Source organism: Eumetopias jubatus, unplaced genomic scaffold, assembly GCF_037043125.1.
Source record: "Eumetopias jubatus isolate StellerSeaLion01/CBP00866 unplaced genomic scaffold, mEumJub1_p1.0 scaffold_17, whole genome shotgun sequence".
Classification (NCBI taxonomy): Eukaryota; Metazoa; Chordata; class Mammalia; order Carnivora; family Otariidae; genus Eumetopias; species Eumetopias jubatus.
In genome coordinates this window covers 71,282,107-71,295,364 of record NW_028274823.1, presented here as the reverse complement: position 1 = coordinate 71,295,364, position 13,258 = coordinate 71,282,107, and the positions used below count along the sequence as shown (strand labels likewise).

The 13,258-nt window shown below is 52.5% G+C and overlaps 1 protein-coding gene across 1 annotated transcript in view; it reads right to left on the bottom strand.

Moving 5' to 3' along the window:
• The window catches only part of GALNT2 (polypeptide N-acetylgalactosaminyltransferase 2), a 179,051-nt gene that overhangs the window by 60,189 nt on the left and 105,604 nt on the right, over positions 1–13,258 (bottom strand). The window contains exon 3 of the mRNA XM_028104528.2: positions 3,488–3,641. Coding sequence (XP_027960329.1) covers positions 3,488–3,641 — 154 coding nt within the window. The remainder of the gene's footprint in view (positions 1–3,487; positions 3,642–13,258) is intronic.

Genomic DNA, 13,258 nt, shown 5'->3' with positions numbered 1-13,258 from the left:
GCAAGGCTCTGAATCCCTGATTCCTTGTATCTGTCCCAAACGACAAACACTAAGGAGTGGAGTGTAATTGCAGTGCCTTCCAGTCCCGAGGAACATAAACACGGTAGAGTTATCTGGGGTTCATCTTGGGGCTCATCTGATCTCCACTGCTTAACAATCTCCCTTTCACTCACTCCCCTTTATTTTTTTTATGACTCTTAACATCATTAATGACTCAGTGGGCACTCACCATATGTCAAGCTCTGTGCTAAGCAATACACTCACTCAACAAATACGTACCGAGTTTATGGAGTGCCGTGAGTTGTCCAATAACAGCCCTGGACATGCTATCTCACTATTCTTAGGCGTAAAGACAGACGAACGTGTAAATAAGTCAAACTTATTTTGTTTGGTGTGTAGGTGGTGATATGAATTATGGAGAAAATCAAGTGCGTGGGGGATTAGGAATGCTGGCATGGGGGCCAGGACACTGCACTCCTAGGGGAGGCAGTCAAGGTCAAGGGCTGCCTCGTTGATGTGGCTCTCGCACAAAATCTCGCGGGAGGAGGAAGTAGCCCTTGTGAACATTCTGTTTAATCCTCACAGTAACCAGAGGTGATCGTGCGACATCGTCTTATAAATGATAAAGGCCACAGAATTAAGAACTGGAGATTCTGGGATTGTGACCAAGATCTGGGTGACTCCAAAGACCTTGTCCTTAATTAACCACGTGCATTGCTTTCAGATTTATTCTAAGCGAAGACTGAACCCAAATGTTTCCATAATCCTAGACCAAGGGGGATACTGCAGAAACAAAAAAGTGACATCTGTGTGAAAGGTCAAATGCCTTAATCGCTCTTTATTAGAGAAACGGTGGGGGGGGGGGGAGTCACAGAGGTAACTGATCTCCTTAACCTGACATTTAATCCGAGCAGTTCTCCTCGAGCTCACACTTTGAGGACGGCACACTGGCTCGGTTCCAGGCATCCGACGGACTTGGGCAGACTTTAATTTAGCCGAAGTCAAACAAACATGGAAGGCGTCCCAGCTGTTCCTTTAACACATGCAAATGAACGTGACACAGTAGCTGGAACTCAAATTAGCCCCACCTATAACACATCCCACCATGAGATGAATAGTCAAACATCTGTTTGGACAAACTCCTATCTCAAAAACTGAAAAGAAGCTATGTCTGTCTATGTATAGTTTGGGGGACTTTGAAGGGGCTCGCAATGGAGGCAGAACCACAGCCCACACACTGATGGGCTGTCACCAAAGACACTACTTTCTCGCAGCTCAAAGGAAAAGTCTGTGGAGGGAGAGCCACAGCAGAAAAGCCACTCATACCCAAACGGTGCAGTGACACGCGCACCATCTCACGGAGACAGGATTCCAAACAGGATTCCAGCCACCAGGTAAGGTTTCGGAGCTCGATTCTGCTAGAACTTTAACCACTCTCTCGGGTTTAGGCCAAGCCCCTCTGAAAAGCCACACTGCCCCTTTCTGGCCTTAAGTTGGCTGCTCCTAATCACTGGGCAAGTTTTAACACAGCGGGAGCCTCAGTTTCCTCCCCGTGCAATGAGGACAACCTTTGTATCCAGCGCCATGAGTCCGGAGGATGGCGTGAGGGTGCCCCAAAGAGCATTTGGCACAGTTAGCCTGGGGATGGATGGTGGTGGGGATGCAGGCACCGGGGACCTCCCCCCAGATAGGCAGGCACATCCACACCTTGGGATGGGACTTTCAAGGGTCCCAAAGCCTCCATGTGGCCTCCCTGGGGTCCTTGGATCCCAGGTCAGCAAACTCTATTTTAGAGAGGGTGTTAAACAGTTAACCATGCTGACTTTAACCAGGAGTGCAGCATCAGGACGGACTGCCCCTGAAGAAGAATGAATGGATCACAGGAGATATTAAGCAATCTCCTGGACTGGATTTAGAAAAATGGTAGGATTTTAATATCACATACATTTACATATCGATCATATGTTTCATATACTAAATATATCACACACACACACTGCACGCTTACTTCCCCAGTCCAAAGACTTATACGTCTGCATCCTTACGCGCTGCTATGGGTGAACAGAGCTGTCTAGAACGCAAAGAGACCTGTTAAGGGAGTGAGCACTGGCAGTTAACTGGTACCTACACAGTTAAGTCAAGTTCCCCTGAAAGTAGGAGAGAAGACAAATACTTTCCACATATGCTACTACCTTACAAAATAAGGGCAAACTTTAAGATGTGTTTGTGTGTAATTTCGTTGACTTTCGTCGCTCATCAGCTTACCCTCCTGTCAATCCCTGGACACACACCCAGAGCAATCGGATCCCTGGCTGGCTCCCGGGAAGCCCAGCGCAGCCTGTCACAGCCACATCGCTGACCCTCTTTCCGGAGGCCTCCAGCTCAGGACCCACCCCTCCCTGGGGCCTTTCCTGGCCTTCCCACCTCCTGGGGGCCCCAAATGCATTGATTTGGAACAGACTGTCCAAGCCTCAGGGTACTGCACCCCTTTGCTTCCTGGTGCACCTGTCATCCCCCACGCGCCAGGACAGGCCAAGACCTTTCTGACTGGAATCCCAGGTCCCAAACACAGCGTCTAAGTCGCAGTAGATGTGCAACCATCATGTGCCAGCCCTGACAGAGGACCGACTCCCTAAGTTACTCAGTGAGCAGGAACGCCCACCCAGCACCCAGGAAAGCAGCTGCCCTCCAAAGGCAGCTGCTTGTTTTTTTAACAATCCGAAACAAGACGAGTCCCCAGCAAAGCCCATGGGAACAGCCTCCCAATCAGAGGTTCTAACCAGCAAGGCTTAGAGGTAAGAGTAAGGGCTAGGGATACCACTCCCCTCGTAAGTGGTGGCGAGCACACGTCAGTATGGCTGCAGACCTCGCTGGCCGAGCCTGATAAACCCCAGGGTGCCCTCTACTCTCAGGTCCCAGAGCCCTGAAGAATCAACAGAAGGATGCAGACAAGAGCTCCTGCTGTGGTCAGAGGTCACCCTGTGCCTCCTGTCTCGATTTCACACCCACCCTGCTAGGCCGTCTCCTTCCCCTTTCTACTCCCTACAGCATTTCCGACTCACACTGTCCTAATAAGCAAGAATTCCCATTTTCTTCCTGCCAACGAGGTCGTGAACAACAGGAACCGATGCTTGTGCGTGTGGATGGATTTTAGAAATGACACGTGATGAGTGAACATGAGGCCAGTAACACAACTTTCTCCTACTGACTCCCACGCTCTGGCCAGCAACCCGCAGCCTCCGGATCCTGCCTCGGGGCATCCGCAACGCTGGAATCCGATCCCAAATGGGCCTGTCACTTCCCGTGGGTGAAGTCCCATTGCCGTGTGCCTCAGAACTTTTCCTAGCTTTGCTACCCCATAAAAGACACAACACATGGTCAGCTGCCCGGAGGAACAGAAAAAATGTTAGTGGCACAGTAAAAGCTACTTACTGGGCTGCGGGAAAGCAAAGTGAAGCCCCGGGCCCACACCCGGCTCCGTACTTACTGGTCGTGTCTGGTGTCAGGTATGGCTCTGTCCATCCGCAGCTTATCACTTTCCACCTGGTTGAATTTGTTGCGGGCGTAGGGGTCCTGCCCGGAGCGGACCATCGTCCCTCCGACGTAAGCTTCCTGGTTAAAGTCCCGCCACCGCACTTTTCCTGGAAGAAGCAGAGCAGAGGGTGTGGGACCGGGAAATGAGCCCAGCATGGCCAGCACACACCACAGAAACTGTGCTACCTTAGGGATTAGTGCCCAGGCTTTCCTCCCCCAGCAACTGTCATCGACAAACTAGCTGGGAACAGCCCGAGTGAGCACCATCATGTCCATACGTTGGACAGTTTGCAACAGGGAAGTTAGACTTGGACCTCAGGTGTTGTCTAGTGAGTAACAGTCTCTGCCCACCGAAGTATGCATAAGCACGGTAAGAGAGGAGGTTTTCATCTGCTTGTCCCACCTGCCCAGGGATTACGGTGATGCCCCAAAGCACCTCAGATATGGTGAAAAAGATAATGTCCAAAATCAACATAAGGCATCCCATCATGTTACGTCAGGTAACTCAAAAATAAATGTCTTTTTAAAAATATTTATTTATTTATTTTGAGAGAGAGAGAGAGTGCGTGCACATGAGTGGGAGGGGCAGAGGGAGAGGGAGACTCTCCAGCCAGACTCCGCGCTCAGTGTGCAGCCCAGTGGGGCTCGAACTCACAGCTCTGAGATCAGGACCTGGGCCGAAACCAAGAGTCGGATGCTTTCACCGACGGGACCACCCAGGTGCCCCACAGAAATAAATGTTTCAACAAGGAATAACACCCCCAAGAACACCCTTTGGTGAGACTCCCTCAGGGATTCTTCTTGGAGCGGCTGCCATGTGTGTCCCCACGAGGGGGTAAGCGAAGCCATTCCTACCACACACACCTCCTAGCACACACGTCCAGAGGGAATGGAGGCACGGTGGCCTGTCCACGCGTGCGGCGCCCTGACTCATGATCAGATACGCAGCTGCCGCTCTAGAAGGCCAAGCACGGGGTTCTCCAGGAACACAGCAGTGGACTGGGGAGCATTTCCTAGGATCTGGCACAGGTGCCGTGCTGGCAGTAGCCTGGGATCTACAAGAAAGAAAGCACTGCAGGGTGGGGTGAGCCTGGACAAGCCCGGGCGTGATGAGGACAGAACCTGGAGAAGCGTGCGAAGCCATCCGCTCTCAGAGGGAAAGAGAAAATTCAGGACTTGATGGCCACCCCAGCTTTAGACGGCTGTTCGCCACTTGCTACATTCATGATCGTGGTCAAGTTTTTTATCCTTTGAAACAGTTTCCTCAAGATAAATAAATTTAAAACAATGAAAAAAGGCTCTTCATGATGATTTAATGGCCTATTATGTGCCAGTTCGGTAGGTGTAGCAAATTCAAGCCAAACTCAAAAAGAAAACTATGACAACAACCCTGCCCCATGAAGCTCATGAAATTCCAGGTGGTCACAGTGCTGTGAAGAAAAGGCACGAAGGGGCAGACCATTCGGGGGTTGCTGTTTTATATGGGGTGTCTGATGGGGCTCTCTAATAGGGTGACTTGGAGCAAACACCCAGACAGAGGGAGGGAGTGGGCCACGTAGCCCTCCGAGAAGAACACAGGAAAATACCCAGGGAACCGCAGTGCAAAGGCCCTGGGGTGGCAGTGAGCTCGCCTGTCCACGACCAGCCAGGAAGCCAGGTTAACAGAGTGAGGTGCTGGTCAGAGAGGTGAAAGCAGGCCTGCTGACAGCTACCCAGAACAGACCAATGTGTGCGGGCAAAAGCTCTTCTGCCTCACGTCAAATGTTGGTTGGGTTGGTTAAGTAAAGATCAACAAGACCTATATACGTGCTTTTCCAACATGGATCTCTCCACATACAATCAAAAGAATGTCTGGTTCCTTTCTCTATTTCAGAGATGAGGAAACTGAGATTCCCTTACAGGAGATCTGTTCAAGGCCATAGAATAAATTTTCTATCTAAAAGCTCATCTGCTTCTTGTTGCAATTGTCCCGCAAGGTCAAAACCCCCCATCTCATCGCGGCTGGTTGCCGTGGAAATGATGCTTGGGGTCACAGAGGTCCAGTCTCTCAAATGGAAAAGCAGTTTCAAAACTCACGAGCTCTCTGGCCATGACTATATCGTGCCCCCAGTAAATGTCTGGTCATGGGAGCCAGCCAGAGGGTCAGCATTTTCTCCCACCTAAAATAAAATGTTTCCAAAACATTTTTTTTGGAAACATGTTTTTCATGCTAAGGCAACCCCAGAAATACTTATCAATCCTCCTCTTTTCCCACCTTTCTGCCTTCCCCCTCATAGACTCTTGAGGACAGAGGAGGAAAAACCACCCACCTGTGCTCAGACTAACACAAATCAGAGCCGCAGCTAAAATCTATACGTGCAACACTTACTATGGAATCTAAATGAGCTGGTTCCCACTAATGCTTAATGGCCTGAATACTCTTTACTGCAACTAGGAGCTTGTAACGATGGAACCGGGAACTGTGGAGCCCCATCCACAGCCAGAGAAGCGACCGTCACCCAAGAGATGTTCCATCGCTAATTCTGCTTATGCTCTACGTAAGCCTCACTGGGAGCCCTGGGGACAGGAAGAAGGAGGTCCGCTCACTCTCAGTCGGTGTGGGTCTGTGTGTGGAAAGAGCAGTGGCTAAGGGCCAAGGCCTCTGCCGAGCTCCTGGGGCTTCAATCCCACCTGTGCATCTTGTGCTATCAGACCCCCGCCCCTTTTCTGGAAAAGACCTGAGTACAGCAGAGGGTTTTATGGGATGCCTGATGTCAGTCGACTGGGGGGACTTGGCCCCAAGCCACTGGTTTATACTAGGTGTGGATTATATGCTAGGCATCTCAGTGGCTCCTGAATGAACAAAACCAGACCTGTCCTGTGGAGGTCATGTTCTAGAAGATGGAGGGAAGACAATCAATAAAATGACCATCCTAATCAATGTATGATTAAAAACTGAGCCAGGTGTCCTGATGGCAAGAATTGTAGTTCTATGGAGGCAACTAACGGAGGAAACTGATGCAGTCAGGGAAAGCAGGGAAGGCTTCCCCGGGGAAGGCCCACCTGAGCTGAGATCTGAACAATGAGTAGGAGTGACAGAGGAGAAGCCATCCTCCAAAGACGGTAGGAACCCACTCAGAGGCAGCCCACCGTGACTGCTGCCGACTCGGGAACATCTTCATCAGGACTCCTGGGGGCTCTGCCTTGACTTGTGACGATTAATTTTCCCACGGCATAAGACCATTTTCCTGGAGACAGATTGTAACTGGTTTCTCTTTCATAAAAGTTTAGCAGTACGTTGGAACCCAGCAGGGACGTTCGAGCATGTTTGACTAAAGGATGCACGTTTTTCTCTCCTGTCCCAGATGTCATGACATGCGTGTATGCACACAAATGCAATGAAGATCTAGTCTGTTCTGTTTTCCTTACGTGGGTGTGACAGATCCTCTAATAAAGGGTCACAACCTGTAATTTGAAAAATGCAGGGCTAAAGAACCATTATAGAAAGGAGTTATTTCTGTATTATATAGAATTCCTCAGGTTGGAGCCGCCCGAAGAGGCAGAGGCAGGAAAGAGAGCAGGGTTCCCAGGGGGGACATATGCCCCAGTCTGATTCCGGGCAGCAAGGGGAGCCCCCAGAACAGGAGGGGCATAAGTTACAGGTTGGAGAGAAATAGTCCAAACAGTAGATATAATGTCTGAATATCCTGACTTTTAAAAAATGCCACTCATATATCATCTTGCACTTCTATTGCCTCTTTAAAATTTGTAGAAAAGAGCCTTGCAAATTAAGAGCTTTAGAAAACAAACACACAGAAATACATGCAAATCTAGTGACCGTGCACTTGGCTAGGCAGAAGCAGTGGACAGGAGATACCCCAGAGATAGAAAATGTTATAGGAAAAGCCAGAGACCAGCTTCATCCCCAAAGACGATGGGAAAACAGCCTGCAGTTAAAGAACACGACAGCAGAAAGCAGATATTACCCTAAGAAGGCCCGTGAAAACAGCTCTTTTATTAAATGAAGTTACGAAAATATTGATGAAGAAACTGATTTCCAGAAGATGGACTTCTCTGGGAAGGAGGGACTGTGTGGCCTTGGGAGTGCTGAAACCTATGATTCTGTAAACCTGAGACTCTTTCTGATGGTCACTGTGTGGGTAGGACGAGACACCTGTCTGTGCCCAGTGCGGCCAGGGGAGGATCCCCCACCCCGTGTGAGCACATACAGCCAGCCCCAAGCCCACCTTGCCTTTCAAGGTCAAGCTTGCCCTTCAAGGTCAAGCTTCTCGGAGAAGCAGGCGGCTTCCAATGCTGCCCCACCTGCCTCCCATCACCCCGGACACATGCCTTCCCCTCCCAGCTGGACTGGGAAGGAGCTCCTCACCCCAGAGCCAAATCTGTTTTGTTGCTATTTCTCACCCATGGACCCCAGCACCCCACGCGCACTGCACGCACACACTTGTTGACCCATCTATTATGGATGGTCTCCCCCTGGGTCTAAGGCACCCAAGGCTGATCCTGAAAAAGCAACCCAAATCCTGCACACTGCCCCGAAGAACACAACTTCAGAATGGCTCTAAGGAGTGGCATCCTCGGGCAGCTGACACCCATGTCGGAGAAGCGCTCTCCACCCGGGCCGGACGGTGGCTCCTTCCCTTCGTTCGCTGACACTGCTGGCCCGGTGAGCCCGCCGGGCGGATCGCCGCTCGCCGCGCAGAGAAACTGAGGGCGTGGCGTTAACGGTGGTCCCGCACCGATGCTGGGGTCACGGATGGGGCTTGGAGGTCCACAGCCAGTGTTCGCTGAACCTGAGCAGAGGAGCAGCCTGGAGGGGCAAGGGCCCGGGCCCGAGACCCAGGCGTGAGCTCAGTCCCCCCACCCCTCCTAACCCTCAGGACTGTACGCAAGCAGAACAACATTCCACCTCTGAAGTTGTGATGAAACATAAATGAAGCCATGACAGCAAGAACAGTTCCTAAGCCACTGAGTACCGTCCAACATTTACTGACTTCACAGGCAGAACGGGCCAAACACACGAACACGATCACCCCCACTTTGCTGATGTAACCCCTACCTCGGATCCTCACTGATCCTCACTGGGGAGGGTTGCTGGGAGCCGCCGGGCCCGCCCGGCCCCTCCAAGGCTTCCCCTGGGTGTCCCACCTCTGCAGCCAACCCTGGGGAATGAGTGGGAAGCACTGGACGCGGGTGCCTCATCTGCCTTCCAAGGTTCCTGTGAGTACCTGCCCAGGTGAGCAGAGGCCAGAACACGCAGGAGAAGGCAGTTCACCCCTCCCTGCGGCCCACCTTCTGCCTCCCACCTCTGTTGCCCGCAAGGAGAGAGAAGGCGGGCCACCGGTAAGGTAACCTGTGTCTGCACCTCTATTCCTCCATCCCTACCTGCGGTGCCCAGGGAACACTTGGAAAAAACAACACAATGTCGGTCTCTGCTTGCTTCAGGGAGGGGGACAATGTGATGCCATCACATTTCAAAGGTGGGGCAGGGGAGAGGGGAGGGAAGGCTTGCTCGGAAGCGTGGGTGTTACTGCCCGGAAGAGGAACGGTCAGGATGGAGCCCAGGGTGGAACACGGGAGTCTGAGTGGCCTATTTTCAGATAATATTAGTTTTTTACTGTCAGTTATACCATGATCAGTGAGGCCCCTCAGTTTCTCACTTAAATTGTTTTCGAATTTCTTAGATGAGACAGATACCCCAGGACTGGGGGCAGGAAGCACAGTGCCCAGCAGCCTACCCTGCATACCAGGGGGTGCCTCCCTTCACCCTTCTGCCCTGCCCCCACCCCACCGTGAGGGCCGGCGGGGGCCAGCCGCAGACACAGACGCCCTCCTTCTGCTCAGAAGGGGATGGGGAGGGAGGGCCTGGGCCGCCTGGGAAGGCCATGTGCGTGCGGGACAGGGTGGGAATGGGTTTCTGGTCCCATTTCTACCTTCCCATTTCCTGGTGAGGCCCGGAACCCACCCTGTCACATCTGACAGTTGGAAGACTCTCTTTTAAGGGCCAGCTCAGCATCTTGTTCCTGCTCACATGTGCAGTCCCGGGGAACTGCTCACTGCATAAGACAGCCATTCTATTTTGGGCAAACTTACTGTAAGGAAGTTCTCAATTTTGGAGAAAACATTCACTGCCTTCTGTTTCCCCCAGGTTGTGTGGAACGGGCCAGTATGGAGAAAATGCCAACCCTGAGCAAGCACACAAGAAGGAATGCAGCCTCTGCCCTTGAGCTACACACGTGCACCTTGTGGGAAAGGAGTGCCAACAAGCCAGGTGGCCAAGATGAGTCTGTAAGCCAAGGGCAGAAAAAGCCCTGGAGAAGGGGCATTTTGGCTGTGTCTTGAGGCATGAGCAGGAGCCTGCCAGGCCCTGGGAGGGCTGTCCTGGAAGATGCAATGGGAGGAAGCGGAGGGGGTGTGAAGACAGGGGATGACAGGAGAGAAGGAGGCCAGTCTGTGCCCAGCCCTGAGCCTCAGCCCTGGCTCAAGCGCTCAAACTGTATTCTCCACATCCCGGGGAGCACAGAATCTTCGGGCAGGTGAGTGCTGACCAAATTTGCACTCCAGGAAGTGGTTCTGGCTGTGGGAAGGATGGATGCTCAGTGGGGGGTAAACGATTCCCCCAAACACCCGCCCCCTCAACTCCCTGCTCAGGAAGACCCTGCTTGCACCCGAGGATGAGTCCCAGGTCCCCAAAAGCGCATCTTTTCTTCTCTAAGCCCAGCGCCCGTGGGCCCTGAACCTGTGAGGGGGTCTCTGCCCTCCTCCAGTGTGCGCGGCCTCGCTGTCCACCCCCAGCCTGTCCTGACTCCTCAACGAGGAGCCACAGCAGAACCCAGTCCCCCAGTGTGGCACCTCTTGTTTACGGCTGAGATCTCATTCCCATTCCTGTCAGCCTCATCCCTGCACCCTCTACAGTCTACCTGTGGACCCTTACTAAACCGTGCCTCCCACCCATCTGCGCAGAGCCCGTGCCATGTGTACGTAACAAATGAGGTATCGTAACACTGCAAGGCGGGGCGGCTTCTCAACGTGGCCACCTCCTCCAAGAGGCCCTCCTGGTGTTCCCAGCTACGGCCTCTCACCACAGCATTCCTCTTCCCTCTTCCTCAATCACAGCTCCATTCCAACCACAGCTTTTGCCACAAACCTCCTCTCCTCTAAGAACTGAACTCAAAATTTTGCCGAGGAAGGAGCTAAGTCCACCCTTGAAAACAGAGATGACCGTGTGTGCGCTGCCCTTCCCCAGGAACTGCAGAGCGGGGTCTGCAGACACCCGTGGGTCCTGGCAGTGCCTGTCTCTGGGTTGGTCTGCCCTTGGGGACGCGCTCATTAAAGCAGTCTGACAGGAGTGCTCAGCGCCTCTTCACCCAGCTCCGCCTGCAATATCCCTCCTCACCGCGTCGGGTGCACCTTTCCGGTGTGGACATCAGGGTCTAGAAAGAGGTGATGGAAACCAAACAGAAAGGGATGAGCTCTGCGTTCTCCCATTGGCGCCCTAGCTCTGAGCACAGGGGCAGGGCTGGCCTCCCTCTGCGGCCGCCGCCCAGCCCCCTGCGCAGGCCCCGGCACACCTCCGGTGCGCCTTGCACACACACTCACATCGCCTGCCCGCAACTCTGTTTGCTGCCTGGTCTGTTGGCTTGTTTGCTTGCTTGTTTGCTCTTTTTGCTTCCAGGCAGGGGCCCAGCTGTGAACCTGCCACACAGTGCGTGTTTAATAATGCAAAAAAGTACGCCACAAAAGGAGCCTTCTGCAACCAGGGCATTGCCTGCAGCCTCGGCTCGTTCTGTGGCCGCTCCCACAGATCCATGGGGGTGCTGGAACTCTGGCCCTCCTCTCCTGCCCGATCTGGTCTCTGCGGGGAGCAGAGGCCAGTCCAGGGAGGGGCCGGCTACTGGCCGGAGGGAGCGAGAGTACTACCTGCCCAGCACCCTCGGATCAACACCCCGAGGACCCCCAGTGGGGGCCAATCCCCTTCTAGCCTTCCAACCACAAGAAACAAGGTCCAGAGATGGGGGAGGGGGAGGCCCAGGGCAACCGCCTTGGCGGAGAAGAGCCTGGACCTGAAGGGACAGACCAGACCGCCCACCTGGGCCCCACGAGTCTCCACTCACGGCCCCCGCAGGGAAGGCGTCCCAAGGTTGGTAGTGACAAGACAACTTCCTGCCACTCGTCCCTGCTGGTCCACACTGCAGACGCACCCTTGCCCACCCTGCAGCCATTATCACCTGTTCCCCGGCCACGCCGACCTCAGGCCCAACAGCTTCTTCTGGTTTTCTTTTCCCGTCTTTGACTCCCACCCAGCCCCCTCCCCGCCCCGATCGCATCCACACTGCAGACCCACAGAGCAGCCCTTGGGCAGAGAGGCCAGGTGGCGATCATAAGCACACGAGGTCCGCGGGGCCCCGACGGAGGCTGCGGGCAGCACAGGTGCTGAGGCCCACGGGAGGCCCCGCTCTGTGGCCCGAGGTTGGGGCCCGTTCCAGCTACCGCAGGGGTCCGAAGTGCCACCCGGACGGCATTTCCACAGAAAAGCTCGTTCTAGGCTCCTCATACCCAACCCTAAAACTGATCTTTTGGAAAAGACACTTTCCTAACCAGGGAACTACTTGCATTTGGATGATTTGCTCAGTTAAATTTAAAAGAATGCCACATTTCCAAACAACGTCATTTCTTTCTTAAAAACTTCCTGTTCACTAAGCCTCATCTTTAAGGCAACAATGACGTCCGTCAATGAAAACGAACCTTCAAAGGGTTAATACCACAAAACGCATGAAAACCCGAGTGCTCAGGGACCAACCCACGTGGTCTCCACATCAGCGACTTCAGGTGGGATGGTCCTTTGGCAGATCCCGACTGTGCTGCCGTGTGTCCCCGAGGACAGGTGTACGAGGGGAAGGAAAGTGCCTGGGCCGGCGTGTGTCCCAGCGGGCCAGCATTCGGGGGGTGCGGGCGGGGGCAGGAGGCTTCTGGATCCTGGGGGGCTATCTGTGCCATACTGTAGTGCTACCCTCAAATCCTCCCCGGGAAGGACGGCTTCAACAAATTGAAAGCTAGTCTGTGTAAAACAGAGAAGCCTCTTCCGGGAAAGCAGCCAAGAAGGGAAATAGAATGTATTTTAAATCAAAGGACAAAGCCCTCAGATTTATTTTAACCTCCTGGTGATCTCAAATGGAATGTAATTTTACTATGCTTAAGAGAAAAAAAAAGTCCCTAATATTGTTCCTCTAGAAGGTCACAATGCTACAACATGAAAGAGGAGACCAGGGCAAGGCTGGGACTGCAAACAAATATATCCATCTAAATGACAAAGACATGTAAATAATACTTTATTATTTTTCATCACTGGATAGCTGGTATGACAGGAAATTTTGCTCACCCATGAGAAACTGTCTCCTGGAATAAGAAATCCTACACAACTCATTTTTAAGGACGAAAGAAGAGGAAATTCGAAGAAGAGATTAAAAGTTCTTTAATCACTTAATGAAAATAAAAGGAAAAAAAATCAATGTTATAGGGTAAGTACCCTTAATTTATTCAAAATGACTGGTGCCATCAAAATAACTATAAAACACCATGAAGCAGTTCTGCTTTGCATTATGAGATCTACCCCTGGCTTGAATTCATGCATTTCTTTTCCAAATTTTAAATGGAAACTTTTCATGTTTCCGCTAAGGGACAGTGGTCTAATTTATAATTAACCTAGTTTGTTGTACTTGGTCTCTAC